Source organism: Micrasema longulum, unplaced genomic scaffold, assembly GCF_059751315.1.
Source record: "Micrasema longulum isolate JH-2025_06_02 unplaced genomic scaffold, ASM5975131v1 h1tg000739l, whole genome shotgun sequence".
NCBI classification, from domain to species: domain Eukaryota; kingdom Metazoa; phylum Arthropoda; class Insecta; order Trichoptera; family Brachycentridae; genus Micrasema; species Micrasema longulum.
In genome coordinates this window covers 382772-407161 of record NW_028277933.1, presented here as the reverse complement: position 1 = coordinate 407161, position 24390 = coordinate 382772, and the positions used below count along the sequence as shown (strand labels likewise).

Sequence of the window (24390 nt, the reverse complement as noted above, 5' to 3'; positions counted from 1 at the left end):
CGGTCCAAACATTACTGCGAAAGTCGTTTGCGCATTGCTTTTGGGCACCCATCTCGCGCAGAGCTGTCGCATCCTTAATTCTTTGTGCAAGATGTTTCGTGCCCTTTCTTCCGATATCCCTACAGCCTCAGCTATCTCACTCCACTCACCTTCACTCGCCTATCGTCCAATACGATATCATGCACCTTTTCGATGGTTTCCGATGTGGTGGCGGTTTTTGGCCATCCTTCACGTGGGTCATCTTCGAGGGACAGGGACCACATTTAAATTCAGCTGCCACTTTTTAACGGTTGACAAAGAAGGAGCAGAGTCCCCGTAAACTTTTGTCAACTTTGGATGAATTTCCTTAGGGGTTAATCCATCCAAAACGAAGAATTTTATGACCGCACGATATTTATCCATTTTAAGGAAAAACACGCAAGACGTCCACTGCGAAAATTCGTGTGAGCAAACTACTCGAGAGAACAAGTTGAAACTTGTCATACGAACTAATGACACGCGCCCCCACGCAGGCAACATAAATTTTTGCTGATTGCAACGCTATCTCTGGGTCAGGCCGAGAACTTTTCACTTTACCCTCGTAACTGTTTTAATATTAAATGTAAAAGAAAGTCAATGTCGCATTTTTTGTGCATCTGTCGTTGTTCTACGATCCTGACGATTTCATGTTCATTGTATACAAAATTGATTTTATTTAATATTATATTTGAGACATCTGTCCATCTTGTTCCATAGAGGATAAATACAGTACTAAACTTGTCAGCATAGTCAGAATATTGTGGAAACTAACTGAGTCCTGCTTGTCCCACATCCTGACAGCATTGTGTATGGGGACTGGCGAGTCCTGCTGCGAGTCCGGCAAGTGCATCTGCCTCCCCAGATCCTGAAGGTTGAGCAGGATCTTCGTGGCCACAGTCTCGGGAGGACTGATGGTGTACTTGCTGAATGGGATAATAAACTCCGTCGGGTTGGTGGAAAACCTATCGACAACACGGGCTTTATATAAAATAATATTCTAATGAAAATAGGTTTATCATGATGTTAGGTTATTATAATTTTTATTATCGATTGCTAGGGGCGACAACGGCGCTCAATTATAGTCGATAATAATGTGCCTGGCAGCGCGGACGACTTAGCGAGGGGCGGTTGGTACAAAACCAGCTCCGCATCAAATATAATATTTGCCTACCATTCATCGCGCATATACTAAAGTAAGCATCATTTGTTAACAATGGCATCTAGATCATAATTTATTATCAAGGTTAATTAAAAAAAAATACATTCTTAATAATAAGTAATAAGTTAGCTCTTAAGTTAGTTGGTTTAAAAGAAGTTTTTTTTGTGGGTTTTCCAAAATAATGTTGAAATATTCTAGTGTGAAAACACCCTTTTAAATGAATATTTCATATCAACCATGTCGGGAATCGAACCCGAGACCTCTTGCATGGCAGGCTAACGCGCTGACCATTACACCACGGGGCCGATAAAAAAAAAACCAAATACAAATATTAAATTAAAAATATCAATCAACAATTCATTCCACCGCAGTCTCTGGCAAGTTTTTTGTAAAATTCATGGCAATTTGAGGTGGCGCGGCGTGAGGAGGAATTATTTATTTATCAAAAGCATACAAAAATTAAAATACAAATTATATTTATGCAGTTCAGTAGGATGTAATTATATATCCTACTGAACTGCATAAAATGCAGTTTGTCGGCAGGTGCTTATAGTTAAGTTCTAATATATATACATAATCTTATCTTTTCAATTCTATAACAAATAAAAACTCTTATTACTATGGAAAAAAAAAAATATGTATTTCCACAAAAAAAAAATTGTCCAAATAAAAAGAAAAACACAAAAAAATTTCAATATAAAAAAACACATTCTAAAAGCCAGATTTTCAGCAGATGTCTTTCTCTTGAGCCAAAAGATATGCCCTTTTACCATATCTTAAATTTATGTTATTGCGCTGCACCGTTATGGCCAAGCTATGGCACTGCTAACGCAAGCCCCTTTTCCTTGTTACAAGTTTGATGAAAAATTAATCATTAGAAGGCACAACTCGAATTAGGCCTTTTTTCTTCGACACTTTTTTACGAATATCGACTTAAGTCCAAATGTTAAATCACGTTTTTATTGTCAAAATGAGGAATACATCAACATGTACCCGTTCCCTTGGGTGTCATTGAATGGAGTTTCAAATGGCAGTAAAAACTCAAAATAGCAAAAAAAAAAAAACCCGACCCGTGTCCTATTTCCGCTACACCACAGAAATTTAATACGCCGACTGGTCCACAATTCAAACCATCCGCGCGCTCTGCAGCTACAGCTGCGACACCTGTCGGGACATTTGTCGCTGTTAAATATGCAACGGTGAGAAAGGAGCGACTCGACGGACATAAAACACTCAACGGTCACTAGATAAACCCGCGGAAGCATTTCCCGAGCAATAGGGTTGTCGATCATTGGAACATTAGAAATGACTTACGCAAAAACTTCACTGGCATGTTCCGGGTCTGTAGTGCAGATTTTGGCGTTAAATGTCTTCTCCAATTCTCGAATCTCACCTTCTACTTGCGGTAACTTCAAATTCTTATTCAAGAGTGTCGCCGTCAATCCTAAAATATAATTTGAATGCTTTTTATTTCAAATACAGCCAGTTGAGAGATTGTTTTGAATTGTTCAAATGAAATATCAGTTGTTTCAAGGATCAAAAAGGGTTTCACTTATTTTTTTTAATGTACCAAATGAGGTTTTGTGTTTACTGTTTCTGAACATTGAACTGACGTTTTAAAGGTGAAGTAAACTAATTGTTTTTTAAGTTATATCTTCAAAAGTTTCCCCTTCATTACTTAAACAATGTGCCCACCATCGGCAGCTCCTATTCAAAGGTTTTTCCATCTTTCCTTAACCGCAGATATTTTCGCTGATTTGCGAGCTCGGTCACACGCCAATGCACAAATCCAATGATGCCAGTGATGTAACCAATTATAGACCAATATGTGTACTCTCATCCTTACCCGAGCCATTGGAGAGTATTGTGCTACATAAAATCTCATCTAGCTTTAAGCATATAGTAGTGCCAGACCAACATGGTTTCGTAGCAGGACAGTCGACCACTGCACCTTATTTTATACGAGCAATATATAATACGAGACTAAATCATAAACTCAAGTCGATGCAATATATACGGACTTCTCTAAAGCCTTTAATGAGGTAAACCATATTATACTTGCAGCCAAATTAGAAGCGCTAGGAATGTGTGGGACCATCTTAAACTGGCTCGAGAGTTATCTTAGCAATAAGGGAATTGCTATGAATCTAAATGCCTATCGCTCTTATGAATTTACAGGTAGATCGGAGGGGATTCTTATACGTTAAACACCCAGAGGGCTTCAGACAATTGGGAATGTACCTCGAAGGGGGCTGATCCCTCTTGAAAAACAGACCACAAAGTTTATACTAAGAAAGGCTTTTACAAAAAGAGTTGTATACAAAATAAATCGAAAAGTTTCCAATCGAACATACGTTGCAGTTATGCCTTACACAGTCAAGTTTATAATTTAAAAAACTAATTTTATACAAAAGTAGGTAAAGAGAATAATTTAATTTTTTAGATTACGGCCATTCAGATATAGATCGAGTGTTTCTCGGTTGTTGTAGGGTATGTAGCTATTGTAGATTGATTTAAAAAAAACACCGTGGATCGATTGCTCACCTAAAATTTTGGGCTGCTCATTCTTCGGAACTCCTTCAAACTTCTTCATTATCATGCGCATGGGATGGTTACTGACGGCGTGGTGGCACTCGTCGAACACCAGCAGGTTTATTCTGTTCAGCTTCAGATAATTGTGCTGGATTATGTCCAACAGGATCTGGGCAGTCATCACCAGCAACTGACAGGGGAGGCAATCATACATACATTAATGCACAAATTTATGTATTTTTACTCCGGGGTGATGTGAGCTTGGTTCCCATATTGTTCTCTCGGTAGTGAAAAGACCCGAGAGAAGAATATGTACTTCTTTATAACCAACTTTTTTGTAACGTTTTATTTGAAATTTATAGCACTAGGTTTGATAAAAAAAAAATACACGGAATATTTTAATTTAAATTTATAACTTAGAGCTTATTTTATTATTTATTTATAACTGAGCGTGTCAATATCAGTCAGCAAAACCAAAAGTCTTACCATTCCCAAACAACCTATAAGGTTTAAGCTGACTATTGACAACGAGGCAGTTGAATCGGTCACGAGTTTCAGATATCTGGGGGTAGAAATCTCAAGTCACAGCGGTCTGTACACTGAAGTCCGAGAACAGGTCGACGGAGCGTCAACTGTGTCGGGGTGTCCGAGGAATGTAAAGGATATGCGTACCGATAGCAAGGTCAGAATATACAAGACACCTGTGAGACCCATCATGATGTATGCGGTAGAGGCGCTGGCTGACACTGTTCATACCGAAGGGCTACTCAGAACTGGCAGAATGAAAGTGTTAAGGTCCATTACTGGAAAAACTATAATTAGGGATACGTATGAAATAGAGGATATCGTATGATGGAGCAGATCGAGGAGGGCCCACGTGGACAGAATGAGCAGCGACGGACTTGTGTACACTGCAGCCGATAAAATCCCATCTGGACAACGATAAAGAAGAATTGAGAGATCTTAATTTTGTTTTTAGATTGGTACAAATGTTTACGACTGATCTGTCGACTTTCCGTCATTTTGGAAGCACAATTGGTTTTTGCCAGACAAACTAGTAAGACACATTTCAGTGTGATCGGCGAATGTTTAAAAATATAAGAGCTAAAATGAGATTTTTTTTAAAAACCAGACCGCATTGATGCCCAGCCACCATATTCACAGGACTTGACCCCCGGTGACCTTTTTCCTATTCTGAAAGATGAAAAGGACCATGAGAGGATGACATTTCACGACTATAGAGGAGTGACGGAACTGAAGGAAGAAAAAGTGCATTCCAGAAATGTTTCAAGGGCTGGAAAAAGCGCTGGCATATTTCCATGGTGATTACTTTGGATGAGATAATAATAAATGTGTCCATTTTTGGTAAAAAATATTTTTTTTAATACAAACTATGAAAATATTAGGATCGCATAGGTTGTTTATATCGAAAGTGGAAAGGTCTAACATTTTACTTAAAGAAATTCAAGATTGAAAATTATTTTTATATCAAAATTGGCAAAGATGTGGCCAATCACAATGGTGCATTGTTTCAATATGGATGCTAGTTTGCATTTGACAGTGAGCGTGTGATGACTCGTTGCTTTTGTTTTTATTTTCCTTTTAAGTTAAATTTCATTTTGTTTTATTTTTAAAGATAAATTGTTTAATTATAAAGATTATTTAATTATACAGGTAAACGTCGTTTTGCGCCGGTTTGATTTACACCGATTTACAATTACGCCGGTTGGTGCCGGCGTGGGTTTCCCCGGTTCGGCCGACACCAGACGACAGTGGGCGCCGCGATTCTAATAGCAGACACACTTTTACACATTGTTTTATTCTATTACCGTGTACGCAAGCAGCCTATTGTGTGTGTGAAATTATTTCCGAGTTAGTTTTCATTTTGTTTTTAAGAAAAATAAAAAGGTATGATTATATATTTTATTTTATTAAAATCAAAAGAATATTCAAATATTTGTAGTTTATGCTACGATTTAGCAAGAAAGGAAGCAACAATCGAAGCAAATGAAATTGGATGCTTTTTTCAAAAAAAGTGTGAGAATTTAATTTAGTATCGACAAACTGGTGAGTTAGATTTATTCTAAAAAATTCATTATTTACTTATATAAAGAGATTATTATTTATTTTGTAAACTAATTTAAACTGTATTTATTAAACATGTTAGAACATTATGCCTTCCGTTATATTTGTGTTCATTTAGTGACCTGCGTTTTCTCCAGCTCCTCGAGCCACTTGGCGTGGGTCCACAGGTCCACCTTGTCTTGACTGGTGTAGCCCTGGATGGACAGCCCCACGAGGGCCTGCAAGACCCTGACTTGCTGCTCCACTAGCATGATGCTGTTCACTAGGAAGAAGGTCCGCTTACCCCCGAGGGAGTATGGCTTTTGTACCTCGTTCTGGAAACGTTTGACTATCTGAAAAATAAAAACGTTCTACTGCGTATCATCATTTATCATTTCCTTATTCGCACCCAGTGGGCCACGGGGCGCTGCATTGCCACCGGATCGCAGTGGATCATTTTTGTTACATGCGACAGCGAAATATTGCAGTGTTAAAACAAATAATTCACGTCGACGCTGCCAGGAAACGAACTCGGTACCTCAAGAATGCACCGACTACTACACGATGAGGCCATTGATTTCCTTTTGCAGGATTTTTACCTGAGAGTAGCCATCGAGTCGAAAATGCTCGTACAGGATTCTGATTCTATTTCACACACACAGAACTGTATTCTTCATCCGCTTGGACACTGGCACTGGATTGTTAGCATATAATATACATGACCCTAGTACGAAGCCAGTTAGAATATGGGTCTTCAGTTTGGTCTCATTATGTTACCCATATAAACAGTATAGAGAAGGTCCAACATGAGTTTTTAAGATTTATAAATTTCAAATTAAACATTCCATTTGAAGTGCTCAACTATAAAGTTTAACGAAGCAGTTAAAATTAATATGTATCAGTGATAGAAGGGAAATTTCAGGTTTAGTTCTGCTTTTTAAGTTATTAAATAATGTTCTCGACAGTCCTGAACTTTTAAATTGTGTTAATTTTTATGTGAGGCAGCGTGGGACGAGACAAAATACTTCTTTTGCTGTTGATTTGCATAGTTCAAACTATGCCAAATACTCACCTATTCCACGGCTCCACATGTTAGCAAACAAACATGAAAACTTAGACTTATTTAATTAATCTTTATATCAATTATTAAAATCATTACCTTTTCTAAATTATAAAAATGTACTAAGTGTTATATTTGTTTTACTGTTTATGCTATGGTACATCGCCTCTGTTACTTCAATACTTTTTTATTTAAACCCTTTATTTATTGTTGATTTACTGCATACCTATGTTATAATTTCTTATGTAATTTTTCTTTATTATTTCCTTATTTTCTGCAGATTTTATTACATGTATCTATATTTTTTATACTGTGTTCAGGTTTTTGTTTTATTATAATTGTTTTTCAATATTATTTTATACTTTGTCAAAGGCGTAAAATAAATGATTTTTCCAATTTAAAAAAAAGTTGCAAATAAGTCGTTATTATTATTATTTTACACTTTATATACATATACAAAAAATATACATATAAGGGCGGGCATATTGCCTTAAGGCGATTTCTTCCTACCTACCCAAAATATTCAGTTTGAGAAAATTATAAATACATGGACATATTGAATCTTGCAATTTTATACAAAAATTAAAAGCAAAGATTAACAAAAATAAATATATATATATAAAAAAAAAATAACACTATACTATGAAGAGAGGAGAGGGGATGGGAAGGAAAGAAGAAGGATAAAGGAACAATTTAAATATTTAGATAGTGACATTTCAATCTTGACTTAAATGTAAATAATGAAGGGGCGTCTCTAACATTAGTGGGTAGATTATTCCACAATCGAGCGGCTACTACTGTGAAAGAGGAGGCAAAAAAATTAGAGCGATGACAGGGTATTAAAAGGGTTCTCTCGTTACTAGAACGAAAAGATAGTCCGTGTTGTGAAAGAGGTTGGATGAGCTCTCTCAGATAAGTCGTTCAGTAGGACTGAAATACACATCGAGCCATAATCGGAAGAACGACGTAAGCAACAAATAATGAATTGTGCAGGAGAAGGTTTTTTAAAATTTATTGTTCCATATATATTTTTTTTGATAATTCGGTAAATGTGATTTCTAACGGTTGGTTTCTGCCAATACTGGAATGATTGTGGTTTCGCCTATAACTCTGACAGGTTTATTTTTTAGAGGCGAGCTAGCGTAACCGCCTACATAGTCGTCGGTTACGTTGTTTTGCTTAGCTTTAAAATAATATATCAACAATTTTAAACGCTAAAAACCACATTTTATGAGTGGCATGATGCGAAGTAACATATAAAAAACTATAATTGACATATAAATTTGGTTTATTTGTAAATAATGTTTTTTTTTATTTATTATAATGGCTGCTGTTTTCTTTTAATAAATTAAATAAATATAAATAAAAATCCTTAAATATGGCAGGTGAGTTTTATACAGCTATGATGTTTTTAGCACTTGTGCAGTGGGAAATAAGGAACACTTTTCCTTAAAAAACGCAATTTGCCAAAAGTGTTCCTTATGTTGTTTTGCCGATTATGGCTCGACATTTTGTACTTTTTTATAAATGCATATATTGGGATCGTCATATATATTACTATTTAAAAGAGGAAGAAGACTCACCTGCACAGAGATAAAGGTCTTTCCGGAGCCAGTCGGGAGAAAGATGATTGAATTCTGGTTTTCGCACTGCTTCTGTATATGCGTTTGGTAACTTCGGGCCAACATCTCTTCAGCCATTGCTCCTGCTGTGAAATGTAATGTAAAAATAAAATGATTTGTTTTGGGAACTGTAACAGATTACCTAATCTACCATAAACCTACCTAATATTTAATAACCTATTTATAAAACTGAGAATACGGGGCTTCTCCAAAACGGAAAGTCGTAAATGGCATTTCAATATCTACCTCTGTTTTTAAGACAATATTTTTTCAACCTTCCTCAGCAGAGAATTGGACCTTTTAGCTGAAAGTCGTAGTAATGCGAAAAGAATGCAATTATTTTATCTCGGCCTTCCTTGGTACAGAATATAATTTTTAACAAAAGGTTGTAGAGACGTGAAATTTTTTATGCGATTTCTTGGTGAAATGTGCTATGTGTATTTCCAACATGAACGTTACGCGGCGTTGCTCAATGATTGTGATCTTCTCAATGGCAATCGGACCTTCTTCGGTATAGAATCAAACTAAAAATTTGGAACGCTTCTTGTTACGTACTGAATTTACATTGACTATACTGGCAACTCATTTAAGACGGTAAATATTTCTCTCCTACCCAAATCCTTCCTATTTCAAATTCTTGTGCTTCTACCATCCTGTGAGCAAGTCACATGCGAAAAGTTGTCTCTCTGATAAATCTGTCTCATTTACTGCATCAGCATATTCTTACAAAGTGAAGTTTAGTGTTATATAAACAGCTAAATTATACAGTTTATCAACATCTACACGATATCGGTATCCGTGCTGCAGCATAGGGAAGTGCTCCATATAAGAAACAATCTAAAGAAGTTTAAAAGTGAGTAACAATTTCCATACAGTCCACTAAACTCTAAATCCCGCTGTTTATCAGTGCTCTATGCCTGAAAGGCATTGAACTGACCCAACACTTCTATTATTTATTTATTTTATTGGGTAAAAAGAGTAGACAGTACAGAAATGTTGTCAATTTCCTTGTATTCACGGTTTTTCAGGGCCAGACCGCGAAACTTCAGAGGGACATTCCTCACTGTAAGCTTTAAAAAAAAACATAATTTTTTTTTTCCAAAAAGTAATTTAAAAAAAAATCAAAATTATGATCACAAAATGTAGTAAATCCTTAATTTCTCGGACAAGCAGGCCCTCCACAAACCCCTACCCCTCTCCTGCCCAGCCGCTTCCCTTGTTCGCGTCTGGTGCATATCGCTTCGTTGGTCAAATACGGTTTTATCTCATTTTTTTATTTAATTAATATAGTTATACCTTTTTACAGTTTTCAAATTTCAAATTTCATATTTTTACTAAAATGCCACCAAGCCACATTCTGTAGCTTGTTATTGGACATTATATTAATACTAACTTGTATATTATTATCTACATTTATAAAAACAATGATTTTTACTTAATATTTTTTTTAAATACAAGAAAATATATGAAAAATTAAAATACTTACACATAAGCTACTATTTGTATAATAATTACTACTAACTTAACTATTAAGAGCAAAATATATTTTTTTAAGAATAATATTAAGAGTATTAAGAAAAAAAAAATAAAATAATAATAATAAGTTCACGATATCGCAATTATAAGATAAAAAGAAATGCAAAACATCATCATCATCATTACCTTTCCGCACCTAATGGTGCATAGGGCACTGCGTTGGTACACCGTTCGCAGGGTATCTTTATCATTTTTGTTACATGAAGCGATCAGTCGTGCCAGTCCAGCGACTATGAAATATTCTGGTGTTAAAAGACCCTTTTAAATAAATATTTTATATCAACCATGTTGGGAATCGAACCCGAGACCTCTCGCATGCTAGGCAAACGCGCTGACCAGTATACCAAGAGGCCGACAACGCGAAATGCAAAACAGGAACACCAAAATTTTAAATAGAAATGTGTATGTAATAGGCACAAAGCCATTTTTAAAACATTATTTCTTTATATATTTTTATTCTATATTTATATTCTTTATATATATTTATTCCATTTTATTAATTTATAAACTCCTGATTGAGTAGCCATTCTCTTATTTTGCCGTGGGAGTGTATATTTTAGTGTTCTTTATCCATATTTGTTTCATGTCTTTGGAATCACTAAACCTTCATTATGTGTAAATCTCGTACAATAACAATGTTCTAATATATTTTTGATTTCATCATTTTTTCTTTTCTTCCAAACTCCAAGCCATATAATAGAATCCTTTTCGACGATGTTTCTGAATAGTTTTTCTATTTCATAGATTAAAAAAATACTTACTTTTATTTGGTGGTCGGTAGATTGAGAATAGATGATTTTTTTGCCACCCTTTACTGATAAAACTCCGTATATACATTGGCACACTATCTTAATATTTAGGATTTTTTTTCTTGAACTTCGATGTTGAATTTTATGAAAAGTATAATACCACCATCTGATTTGTTTTCTCGGCAGTAAGAAAACATATCAGAACCCTCTATCTCGTGTAAGTTTAATTGTTTTTTTTCTTTCACTGCCGTTTCACATATTGATATTTTTAAGCGATATATTTAGTGCGAGAACCAGCTCATCCCAATATTTAGCGAGCGACCGTTTGTTCAATTGTTAGCAAACAAGTTTCTCGCTTGTTATTTCCCTTTTTATCCATTCATCGATATTGACAATACGTTATGATCTATATTATATGTTTCATAATCAAAATAATAACAATCCAGCATTACTATTTTAGCAATCTAAATATTGTTTCGTTTTGGTTTTGCAGTAGGATTTTGGATTTGTGAACAGAATAACGATGCTACATCAGTATAGTCTTTAGCATCATCATATTTTTTTCATAGTATTTGTTAAAGGACCGGCGATAGATACAAGCTACATTCTATATTGAAAAAATATATTATCCCATCGAGGAGATTCTTATTGTTAAACAACAAAACTAAATAATAACCCAACTAATTTCTCTCTGATACCGAAGCTAGTAAGCGTATAAACCACAAAACCAGAAAGGACAATGAATAACAAAATGTACACAAACATCGAATCAATGGTATTTGAAATGATAAACCCGTAACTAAAATAAGAATGATTTGGATGATGATTTCTTCACTTTCACTCACCGCGATGATTCCGAGGTTTTGTTTTTGTAATGTGCTGGAGGGTACCGCCGTACCGCCATACCGCCACGAGGACGGATCGAGGGGAGGATGGGAATGAAAGGTGATCGGCAGTGCCCGTTTTACAAAGGGAAGTTAACATTTATCTTCAATTTTATCTACAAAGTTAAATTAAGTTTTCTGTAAGAACAATAAAATACATGTACATTTCTAAACATGTTCAATTGCAGATTACTGACAAGTTTCTTTTTTTCTTTTTTTACATGCATTTTCGCATAGATTTTATATTGTACTGTAATTTTGTAATCGTGGCCTAGGAATAGCAAAAATAAAGATGCTGTTTTGTACCAATAAACATATTTATTCATTATATGCTCATTGTTTTGTTGTCCTTTTTATTTTATTCATACATGTTCATTAATTAATGTATTTTTTTGTCCAACAATGTTTGAGTATGTCCAAATGCTTGCCACTTAAACAAGCCAATGACAGATCATAGGCCCTGTAAATGCCTAGACTCCCATATTCCCTTCTCAAAAATATTTTCCCTCTCTGTTGCGGCAAATTTAAATATGAACAACTCCCTGGGGAGGAAATCCAGTTAGTCTGAAAGCATTTGGATATACTCAAACATTGTTGAATTAGCCCAGTAAGAGAAGTATAAAAATTGGGAAATTGTTTTCAGGCGTTGCCTAGTCGGTGATTTGGTTCAGCCGGATGTATCTCACCCGCATAATAAAGGTTTCAGCTCCTTTACTTCACAAAGTCAACAGATGGAAGAGTTGAGGAAATGTAGATGTTTAAACATAGGCAGAATGGCGAATGTTACACAGTGTGTAAAGTGGCCACTTAAACCAGCCAATGACAGGTCATAAGCCCCGTAAATGCCTAGACTCCCATATTCCCTTCTCAAAAATGTATTATATTAAGTATTTTTTGTAACTAAATGGACTGAATAAGTCCGTAAATAAATAAATCAATAAGTTTTTCCAGATCTTGCAGTTGAAGTACAGTAAATGCATCGAAAATTGTGAGAAAAAAAGGAAAAAATAATAATATGCAGATTAGATAAAGTTAAGCTGTGATCACTTAAATCAGCTGATTTGTCATATGCCCCGGGAATGCTTCGATTTGCATACTCTTAGACGTCATCCTTGTCAACACCGACTTTCGGGACCACCACCTCGAGGTCAAATGGTCACCATGCGAGGGGTCTCGGGTTCGATTACCGATAAGTTTAACATAAATATTTATTTAAAAGGGTGTTTTTACACTAGAATATTTTTTCATAGTTCCTGGACTGGTACCTGAAGATGCACTGCGGTCGGTGTACCGAAGCAGTGCCTTATGCACCATTAGGTGCGGAAATATAATGATGACGATGACGTGACTATACACCAGTATTTTAATTCTTTTATATCGAAATATTAAATGCTCCGGAATCGTTCTTCATGCGGGGGATATGTACCACGGAGTACCGTGTAAACAAAAAAATGCTTTAAAAATACAATGAGGAAGTTCAGTGGTTTTTTATCAGCGCTATGATTTTTTAAAGTTTTGTATTTCTGAAATTACTCCGCGTGTGACAACTAAGTTCTGTTCCGCTTTGCTTTGCTTCATGTCTTTCACTATATAGACCAAATTAAAAATACATAGGTATTTGCTTTGTTCTAAGAATATATAACAATATACCATTTGCCACAAAAGTAGATGAAAATCTTGAGCAATTAAAATTATTTGTAAAAAAAATGGCTACTTGATTTGGGTCCCGAGAACTATCTCGAGATGGTCACCCCACCAAAGCAGTAGACTTGTTTAAATATAATTATTTTTGCATTTCATGTTTTGTGTTTGTATCCACACAGTGTCTCAATGAATATTTATTTATTTATTTATTAACGGACATTGTCCATGTATACAATTTATAAGGTTTAAATATTACAATAAAAGAATAGTTTAAAACATTAAAAAAAAAAAAAAGAAAGAAGCATTGACAAACATAAGGGACATCGAGACAAGATCTGGACTATTTATTTAGTGCTCGTTTAAATCGTTGTAAACTTAAACCAAAAAAGTCCAGATCTTGTCTTGAGTTAACAATACGACAAAGACGGGTCATTGGAGAATTTAGGCCATAGTTTGTTCTATGCTGATCGATGAACAGTACTTCATTGTTTCTCAATCTACGAGTCGGAATATTGAATTTTACTTGTCCCAGTAATGATGGAACATCGATTATACCATTTAGTATTCCGAACATATATATGGAGTCAATATTAGTTCTACGTTTTTGTAGACTAGAAATATTAAACATAGACTCTATTTCAGCATAAGAATAATTATCTCTCTCTAGTCTGAGCATCCACGCTATTTTTCGAAGCAAGCGATGTTGGACTGATATGAATATATGTCATATATTATATTATATGTCAGTATATTTGGCATTTGTGCGGATGTTGGGCCACCGGCAACTGACAGTAGCTTGTTACTTGACCTAATAAGTATGTGAGCTGTACTAATAATATAATTTTGTTTTCTTTTTCTTCTTCTTCTTCTTTTTTTTCTTACTATTATTTATGTATATATATCTGTGTGGATTTAAGTATAAATATATGTATTATTTTCGGCCTCGTGGTGTAATGGTCAGCGCGTAAGCGTGCCCTATGCATCATTAGGTGCGGAAAGGGAATGATGATGATCATGATGATGTATTCTTTTATATATTTTTTAGATACCATAAGTATATAATATAAAATCATGTAAATGAATGCCTCGACACGGGTTGTCCCCAGTGAGGTATTCATATTAAAAATAAAAAAATATGTAAGACGTGAAATAAAAAAAAATTAGTGTTCATATTTTATAAAATTAACTTTGAATGAATTAAGTTAAATAAGAATAAACATTTATAACGCCTGCTTATACAGTTTTAGACAGCAGAATTCTCAAAAATAACAACTACAATCTATGTATGTAGTAAAAGAGGTAGCATTAAGCATCCGCCGAATGAATGCGGAACCGGACGCAGATCTTCGAAGGTGAGCAGATGCGGAGTGCGGAGCTCCGTTACAACCCCGCTCTTCATCTCGGGCAGTCAGTTTAGGCACCCTGACGGCATCTCTTCATTTCGAAATGGTTACTGATCGCGCCACTCGCCAGATAGCAGGCATACGCTCGAATTTTGCGGGTTCTGTCGGTTTGCGGATTTTGTTGTTGCAATTGCGTTATCTTTATTTCCTTTGCCACCGAACCTGATACAAATTAATGCAATTACCTACAATGGAATGGGGTTCTTCCAACCTTAATGTCGGTCAACTGGCCACCGGTCGGTTTCTCGACCATCGATGCATGCGATACACGACACAGTGGATGTAATAAGGGAACTATGCATTCCAGATGAACTAGCTGAGAGGCGTCTTACGCTTAGATCAGCCACATTTGCAGTCGCATTCCCTGCGGCATGGAATGCTCTCCCAGCAGAGGTGCGAGGCTGTGAGAGCGAAGTGACATTTCAGAAAAAATAAAACGTAATAACTGGACGTCCACTCGTCGGCAGTTCGTGCTAGAACTGCGGGACGCGAACCTGACTCGGGAGGACGCACAGGAGCTGGCAGCCGACAGAGATGCCTGGAGGATATTCGTGGACACCATATGCTCTAACTAGGGAGCTGACATGGAATGATCATGATGATCATGATGATGATGATTATGTTGCACAACATTGTATTTTATTACAAATCTAGTTTAGTGTCATTCTCGGTCAGCTCTGATTGAAAATATGCACGCCTCTTTATTTTTATAAATATTTTTACAATACAAAAGGCGTAAGACAGCAAATTGCAAATAAAACCCAGAAAAATTGTATAGTTTCATTGTTACTTACATCTTAGAAAGCACGTCCACCCGTCTTCTAATAATATATTCGCAGTTTTACTGCAGCATAACACTTCACGTTAGTAATTCACAAGACCTGTCATGCAACAGTTGCAACAATAGGGAAATGAAGAACGAGAGTGAACGCAGCGCAACCGGACGACTGCAATATCAATATACGAATCACTATATAATCTGTGATACGAATGGCAGAAGCGGAAACCGAAATACGAAGGAATTCCAGAAACGATACAAAACAGGAATCCCCGGCGCCCCGGCATAATATTATATATATTCTGAAGTTTCAAATGTCGAACACAAACCATAGAACTTTGACATATACAATAAGCCAATCACAACAAACCACATACGTATTTAACCTTTTGTTAGGATTTTATAATTTTAATGTTTATTTCACCATGGCAGAGCCAATTTCACCATATACAAAAATACCTGCATAAACAATTAAATTAATATTTTCTTCACAGAGTTAATCCACTGAATGAGGCACTTGCTAGCATTAGAGCTCTAAAAATATAAAAAAAATCAAACAGAAGCTTAAGAAATATGTGTTAATTAACTTACAAACGAAATATATGTACATTGTTATAATAATAAAGACAGCATTGACATTATATATTTATTCCCGAAGCAATCTTGTACAGTGGTCTCTACCCCTCGATAAAATCCAATTATGGATCTTCATCTTAAATATAGACGTTGTTTTGAAGAACTTAATATGTTCATCCAAGACGTTGAACACTCTTGGAGCAATATATGAAAAGTTTCTCCGAGTAATCATCGTACGTGTTTTCAGTATTAAGTAGTTTAGGTTATAATATCTCTCTCTGAATTGTACTATCCAAATAAATCGATAACTGTGACATGAATCAACAAGATTAGTGTGCAAGGACAGTTTTTTTATTTATACCTAAACTACAATAAATGTTATAGTCTCCATCTAGCACCTTAAGGTTTTTTTAAAGTGTGCATAGTATATTTTTCTATAAGTATCAAAGTATTTGGAAATTTAACATAAACTCCACAGAAGTTCTTGTGAAAGCTTTATATAGTTTATTTCAACTATATTTCTAAATAAAAGGTTGCTTTAAAAATAAAGGCATGTTACAGGTATGCGAAATCATCAATTATATAATATGTCAGCGTTAGTCCTTAAAAACCAACAATTTCAAACCCAAAAAGAGATATTTGTGTCGGTTAACATCAAAAATGGATATATCCAGACTAAGCATTTTTCACAAAGAACACTTTTCTTAAACTGATTAGGTATTGCTATTCGACTAAATTGTTATTTAGACTATATGTAGGTCTGACGTAGGTATTAAAAGTATTCTACGTTATTTGATTTGATCGATTAGACTTAGTTTCCGTGTAAAACTTATATATATTTTTGATGTAACTCATTTTGATATATCGGAATGGATTTAACTAGTTTTGATAAAATTAATTTGTGGATTTAACCACTTTTGATCTAATCTGTCATTGAATGTCTGTCAGGGTTGTTACTTTTACGAAGTAAAAAATAAATAAAACTAATCGTTTTGAGTGTTATTGTGTTATTTGAGTGTTATTGAGTGGATGTTGCCGATTTTGATATAAAATCAAACTTCTGACAACAATTATTATGGTATAATATTGGATTTGAAATAAGTATTCTATGTAAAACTAAACTTTTAATCGTGTTTCCACGAAATTGTTTTTTTTTACCAATTTTGGATGTAACCAATTTTGATATCCACCGACACATTTAATGCATGTAAGTACAATGCCCTCACAGTTGCACACAAAGAAGATTGATTTTTAAAATATCATTTATAGCTACAGATTAGGTGTAATATGACTCGATTCATTGAAAGCTCCCATCATTCATTCGAATTCGTTTTGGGGCCTTGTAGCTTGTTTTCAGATCCACATGTTGCAATGATGAAAAAATCTATGTATTTGTGTTTTTCAATTGTAGTTACAATTATTTTAATTATTCCCTTTTCGCACCTAATGGTGCACATGGTACTGCATTGGCACACCAAACCCAACATACCTTGAGTATTTTTTAACCTGATCAGCCTTGAATACTTTAGGTGCCAGTCCAGGGAATAAGATATTTAAGTGTAAAATCACCTTTTTATGTCAAGGATTGAACCCGAGACTCCTTGTATGTTAGGCAAACGCGCTGACCTTTTGACCACGAGGTGACATATTTACAATATTTTATTCTCCTTTCACTTTTAAATTTCTTCAGCGTCTTTAAATTCTGCAATATTAGATTTATGAAGTATTTTATAATACTATTGATTTAAAGTTATTTGAGTAATTCCGAATTTCAAGTATAATAATTTATGAAATACCACTCACGTACCTTGAATAATAATGAAAAAGTGTAATACAGATAAAAATTATTTTGTGACTTGATTTTCTTTTCTGGTTTTTGTGTGAAAGGTTAAAATGTTTTTTTTCGATATATTAGTACAAGTACTTCAGCAATCAATTTATTTAAACTTGCAGCACTAACGTCATTTTATTTCACAGTTCATATTTATCTATGATTAACGTCGTTGACATTGACATGTGTCAGATGAACAATATAAAAGATTCAAAAATATTTATTTGTGAAAAATGTTTTATGTGAGAAAACATATCGAGCACTATGGAGCGTGTACAATTTTTATTATGTTGACCCAAATTTCATGCTCTTTTAGCGGCGGTAAGAATTCAATGTGGTGTAATAATTTTTATTTCGTTTTTTTTTATCAGTTTCTTGATAAACGATAGCTGCACAATGATAAATTGGCGTACGTATACAAGCTGCACACGTAATGTTTAGTACTCAAAATATTATTTTCAATTTAAACTTAAATAAGTTAAGGAAATGGGACTTATTCAAATAATGTAGGTTCTCAGATAGGCCTCTTAAAATGTCTTACAGGCGCATCGAAAGGCGCATATTTAGCTTAAAAGCAATTATTACAACATGTTTATTTTAATAGTTGGAAGTCTAGGTAATTGGGATAAACGTAGTTAAATTGTTTGAAATTAAATTAGGTGTTTATTTATAAAAATGGCAAAATGTAATCACTGAAAGGAACATTTTAACTGAAGGATGTCGGAAAACGCGGAATCTGATTTTCGATTAGCCATGTTAGAATTGTTTAATAAATATAAGGATGCGTAATATTTTCAAAATAATATCGCGTAATTGAAAAAATACGTGAAAAATAAATCTACCATTAAAAGGTAAATTGTTTTGTTAATCTTCTGAAATTGAAAAAAAGATACTTAGCATATATTGCTGGCGCACTATTAGGCGCACATGTTCTATGCTTTCTGCCTACCCCTATGGAAAGTGCCATTATGTTACTGAATTGCAATTAATTTATATTCATGTCAAAAATATATTACTACCTTTATTGAAATTGAAACCCTATACAGATACCACAGGATGGTATTCTGAATCTTCTCTATCCCCCAGAGAGTGGTTAATTTGGGGACTTTAGTTTTTTGCATGCATCTAAACTTTGCTTCATTTATGGCCACATTGATGATTAAACGTCAAACAAATACAAACAAGTGAAACTAAATATGAAAATTTTCATTTAGACCATTATTGCGACCTTAAGCATTACCCCAAACACTCAATTATATTGAATTGACCAAACTCGATTAGTTTTTTACCGTTTTTATAACAATTTTTACAGCATTTGACGTATAATCATTAGTGTGGCCATTTTATAAAGTAAAGCATCGTCGCATTAAAAATATTAAAATCCCCAAATTAACCACCCTCTAGGGGGGTAAGGAAGAATCAGAATACTACTCCTGGGCTTAATATTTGTAATTTTTTTTAGACAATTACTGGGTTTAACCCTCTAGGGCAGTGATGAGTAACCTATGACACGAGAACGAGTGATGCACTTACTTTCTCTTTCATTGCGATGTCGCGAGTGATGCTCTTACTGGGGTTGCAAGAATGATTAATATTCCTAAATGTGACACAGCACCCGAATCAAACCAGATTTTTTTAAGAATTGTGACACGCCAAGCTAAAAAGGCTACCCATCACTGCTTCTGCTTTACGGCGTTTAGAAAGATCGCTCGAAATTGGCAACGTTTTTACATTTACAGGGCTTATGAATTTTCATATTGGGTGAACGCAGAAAACGAGGACAACGGGCATGATCAAATTCAACATATCCTCGGCTGGGGCCGCTGGACTTGGCTAGTACCATTCTTTTTGTCCTTTTACATGTCTGTAGAACTCCGGGCCCTTCTGAAACTCACCCTGCAATAAGATTCTACAGTCCCCGATGACAGACAACTTTACTCACTGAATGAAATCATCTGTCTACAGTGATGTTATGGGTAGAAATTGAAAAAAAGTACTCGGATAATTTCAAAAATTGACATTTTTGTTCAGGATTTTCCGCTTCATTAAAAAAAATTAATTCACCCGTCTTCCACAAAATTTATCAACTTTCACTCAATCGAGGCATGTTTAGTCTTTGTTTATTGCTGAAAGCATTATTTTCTCAAAGTCATGTGACCTTCCTTCGTGGGAGTATCTACATACTCGTTCGTAGTCAGTATAGCCGGAAAATATTTTTGATTGTTAACAGCCTCGCTGCCCTGTGGGTCCAATAATCGTGACAGTCCCATTATATCGGAACGGACGGCGAGCCCGGGTGTGGCGTTCTATCCTCTCCGTCCTATGCTTTCGGGGAAAGGGTGCGATGGTTTGTTTGATGTTATTTTGGTTTTAGGAAGTAACCTGAATATGCACGAAGGGGTGACAACTCCTTACATAATTGGGGGAGACGTTTTCTTCGAAATCGTTAAACCTGCTGAACTCCATTACACTTACCGCGTGCGACCAGCGCAGAATTTTGGTGGAAATTTTGTAAGTAGAATGATATTTGTATAATATTTAGTCACGTTTGGGAAGTTATTCCAGTCTGTCGGTCTAGTGGTTAGTTTGTTTCAGGGAAAAAGGCTTGACCAAACATAAATTTGTATAAAAGAAATCAACATTTTTTGGACAGTTTTCCAAGATTATTATAGATTATTAAGATTATGTAGTACTCAGTGAATATTAGGCGGTTTTTATAGCGTTTTCAACAATATTTTGAGTATGTTTAAGTCTTTGTAGACAAGTATGGGTTTGACCCCCTCCAAAATCTTGGCGGAAAAATTACACCCATTCAATTCTTCCATCTTTTGATTTCTCTTGAAGTAAGATTTTAAAAATATCTCCTTATGATAAGATGGTTCTTTGTTTCAGAATGAAAGTTTTTGCCTAAAGAATACCAAATTAGTGGTTATGGATCCAATAGATGGATGTTCCCCCCCGGAGAATGCTGACCTTCTCGAAGGAAACGTGGGGCTCGTTGTCAGAGGGTAATTATTATAAACTATTGTGAAATAAAAAAACTTCCTTTTCAGTGTTAATAATTAATAACGTTTATTATATCTGTGAGTTGGATCTTTATAGATAGGCCAATGTCGTAAATAGTAATATTTAAAAAAAAAAAAAAATATTTGCGTTTTTATGATTAACCCAAATATTTAATTTTGAAGGCCATTTTCAACGAGTAGTGAATAACTCACTATCAGAAAATGGTAATCAAGTTGGAGTAGAGTGGGATTCGAACCACAAACCTTTGATCCGTGAGTCCGAGACACTAGCCACAGGACCAATTCTAATCCCGAAGATATTACGGGAGAGTAATTGTTTAGCCATTATGTAACGTTATTATGAATTTTTTGACTGCAAATATTACCATTTTTCGAACTATATGACTAAGGTTTTTTTTTAGGTTAAAATCTAAAAAATCTAAATCTTGCTTTTAATATTTATGTTTTACAAAAAAAATAAAAATATTAAGCCAAATATGCTAATATTATAAATATTTGTAAAAGGCAGATTTGCCGTTTATGTTAATAAAATAAATAAAATAACTTTGAAACTAAACCTCGAAGGAAATGGCATTATTTGTTTTTTTTTTGTTTTTATTTGTCTCTATTTTTTATATTTGTTTTAAAATTTTCAGGGAATGTTCATTTCTCCACAAAACGATTGTAGCTGAAGAAGCTGGTGCACGCGCTCTGATCATCACGGAGTACGAAGAAAATTCTCTGGATCCCGCAGCTGATCTCTTCATCGAGATGATTGACGACAAGTTGGTATATTTTATGGTTTAATAAATCTTTAATTGGCGTATATTTACATCTAAATTTTGTTGCAACAGAGAGGGAAAACATTTTCGAGAAGGGAATAAAGAAGTCTAGGCATTTACAGGGTTTATGACCTGTCATTGGCTGTTATTCACCATTATGCCCATGTTTAAACATCCACATTTCCTCAACTCTTCCATCTGTTGACTTTTGTGGAGTAAAAGAGCTGAAACCTTTATCATGTGGGTGAGATTAATTCGGCTGAACTGATTCACCTACTAGGCAACGCCTGAAAACAATTTTCCTATTTTTATACTTCTTCTAATACCAGTTAGTTTAATCAACAATGTTTTTAGTATGTCCAAATAATTGTAGATATGCTGGATTTCCTCCCAAGGGAGTTATTTAGATCTAAATTTTAGGAATCTTTGAAGTAAATTAAGCATTATTATTGGTTACAATAGAGCACCATTGTTGTAATGTAATGTATTTTTTTAGATAGTTGTACAAACAAAATTTGAACACCTAGTTATACCTTAACTAATAAACAATATATTAAATACAAAAATAATTTAAAAAAACAAAACATTTTTATAAAATTCAGACGCTTTCCGATGACACTCTATCTACCTATATATATGGATGTTTGTTTTTAGCAAAAATTATCGCCATCCCACAAAACGATGCGATAGACCCAACATCCTAAATCTCCGCAGGCAACTCATTGAACATCTTAAGTCCTTTATGAGAGATTGTTTAAGTTGCTTAGATTCTTGTTTTGGGAAGTGTGAAACCTTCATCTCCTCTAGTAGGATGGCGATGAATTTCGTTATTACGCCGAACATCGCAAAACATGTATTCGGGCAATAATTTATTTTTAAATTTAACATATGTTGAATATTTGCATATCTTCCACATCTCAATATCGTCCTAATTTCCCTATTCTAAGCTTTCTGCGTGAATGTTGCTCCTGCCGGTGAATAGTTATAGTTATATTGTGTATGGCACCAATATTCAGATATGTATTGGCTAACACCACATATAATCCCTGTTTTTAATAGTTCAGAATACATTTTGTACATCTGTACAACTCAAAATTATCTAGCAATTTGACCGTAGATTAATACACGTGTATAAAACCTTTCAGATCGGATAGAGACGCCAGTATACCAGCTGCGTTCCTTCTGGGGAGAAATGGAGCGCAAATCCAGAGTACCCTGGATTCTCTCCACCTGTCCTACGCCATTATCAACATCCCGGTTAACATGACGTACATGTCTATCAACAAGATGAACCAACCGCCTTGGATCAGCTGGTGACGTGATATCGAGTGTTATTGTTCATCTGTGCACTTTGGACAGCTTCAACTACTTAACATTGTAAATCATAAACAGGTAACATTCCCGAGTGCCACTAACTAAAGCTAAAACTCACGCAAATAAGATAAGTTAACGGAGCTATCTTCAATTGTCCCCATAAAGTAAAATCGAAATTTCTGTACGAAAATGGGAAAATTTTCAGTATCATTGTTGGACGCCTGCAGTAGAACGTGTATAAAACTATGTTTTACTTTAAAGACGGTCGAAGATAACTCTCCATTATAATATGAGCCCTAAAATATGCAAAAAAATGCTTGCTTTATAACTGAATCAGTGGTAAGCTATTTAAACGTTATCCAAATAAAACTCCGTTCTACTTTTTATTTCATAAACATATTTCGTTTGTGATGCATAATATAATTTATCTGGTGTTTTATTTGTATACATTTTAAAGTTTAAATGGAAACAATTAACCATCAACATAAAAAATGAAATTATGTTAATTTAAAACAATAATTATTTGTTCTACCACAATGTTAACAGTCCTCAAAATAAGAAATATCAGAACTATATTTTTCACAGATATGTAAAATAGTTTAGATTTATGTACATAATACAGGTCTTTATGGATTACCCTCTTTAAATAATGTTGTCCAAAGGTTGTGGTTTTAATTTAGGTTAAATGACCGTCTGCAAATTAGTTTTTCCCTAGTATTAAATAATTTCGTTTTGTTTGGGTATTCTTCAATAAGTTGCGCTTCTAGAAACAAATCTCTGGATTCCACTGAGTGCATTCACGGAGACTAGACTGCTGTGCACGTGCGAACCGCGAGCTCACTATGTGATATCACACGATTGGCCCAAACCATGGCGAAAATCCGCACGGCATGTTAAAATAACATAGGGTCGATTGGTCATTTTTAATTTATTAAATTATAACATTAACAAATTAAAAAAAGGGATGGAGAATACCTTAAAGAAAGGATATGGAATTCTAGGCATTTACAGGACTTATGACCTGTCATTGGCTGGTTTAAGTGGCCACTTTACACACTGTGTAACATTCACCATTCTGCCTATGTCTGAACATCCATATTTCTTCAATTCTTTCATTTGTTGATTTTAGTGAAGATGTTCAAACATAGGCAAAATGGTGAATGTTACACAGTGTGTAAAAAGTGGCCACTTAAACCAGCCAATGACAGGTCATAAACCCTGTAAATACCTAGACTTCTATATTCCCTTCTTTAAGGTATTCTCCATCCCTGTTGTAATTTGTCAATCTTAATGACTCCCGAGGGGGTGAAAACCAGTCTTTTGTCTATAAATATTTGGACAAACTCAAATATTGTAATATTATTTTAACATATTTTTATTATATCTGTTTATTTAATAAATGTGAGGCAAACCCAATAACCAGTACTGGTGTA

General features: G+C 34.6%; 2 protein-coding genes across 3 annotated transcripts in view; one reads left to right on the top strand and one right to left on the bottom strand.

Annotated features, from left to right (window-relative positions):
* The window catches only part of Dcr-2 (Endoribonuclease Dcr-2), a 57718-nt gene extending 41912 nt beyond the window's left edge, over window positions 1-15806 (bottom strand). The window contains exons 1-6 of one of the 2 annotated variants that reach the window (XM_088230168.1): window positions 15466-15806; window positions 8417-8541; window positions 5917-6126; window positions 3722-3899; window positions 2492-2621; window positions 791-980 (exon numbers count right to left, since the gene is read on the bottom strand). In XM_088230168.1, the coding sequence (XP_088086294.1) occupies window positions 791-980; window positions 2492-2621; window positions 3722-3899; window positions 5917-6126; window positions 8417-8533 (825 nt within the window). In that variant the 5' untranslated portion in view covers window positions 8534-8541; window positions 15466-15806. The remainder of the gene's footprint in view (window positions 1-790; window positions 981-2491; window positions 2622-3721; window positions 3900-5916; window positions 6127-8416; window positions 8542-15465) is intronic. The other variant, XM_088230169.1, reaches the window with a different exon arrangement.
* A 2194-nt stretch (window positions 15807-18000) lies between these two features.
* LOC148279283 (PRADC1-like protein) lies at window positions 18001-23519 on the top strand. The gene is made up of 5 exons (XM_088230187.1): window positions 18001-18177; window positions 20231-20367; window positions 20749-20864; window positions 21518-21646; window positions 22789-23519. Exons 1-5 carry the CDS (start codon window positions 18090-18092, stop codon window positions 22958-22960), a joined length of 642 nt encoding a protein of 213 aa, XP_088086313.1. The 5' UTR covers window positions 18001-18089; the 3' UTR covers window positions 22961-23519.
* Window positions 23520-24390: the final 871 nt, after the last annotated feature.

Coding starts and splice junctions, on each gene's coding strand:
- LOC148279283 (XM_088230187.1), top strand. CDS start 18,090: ATGTTTTATGTGAGAAAACATATCGAGCACTATGGAGCGTGTACAATT. Junction 20,368..20,748: donor AGAATTTTGGTGGAAATTTT/GTAAGTAGAATG, acceptor TCTTTGTTTCAG/AATGAAAGTTTTTGCCTAAA. Junction 21,647..22,788: donor ATCGAGATGATTGACGACAA/GTTGGTATATTT, acceptor AAAACCTTTCAG/ATCGGATAGAGACGCCAGTA.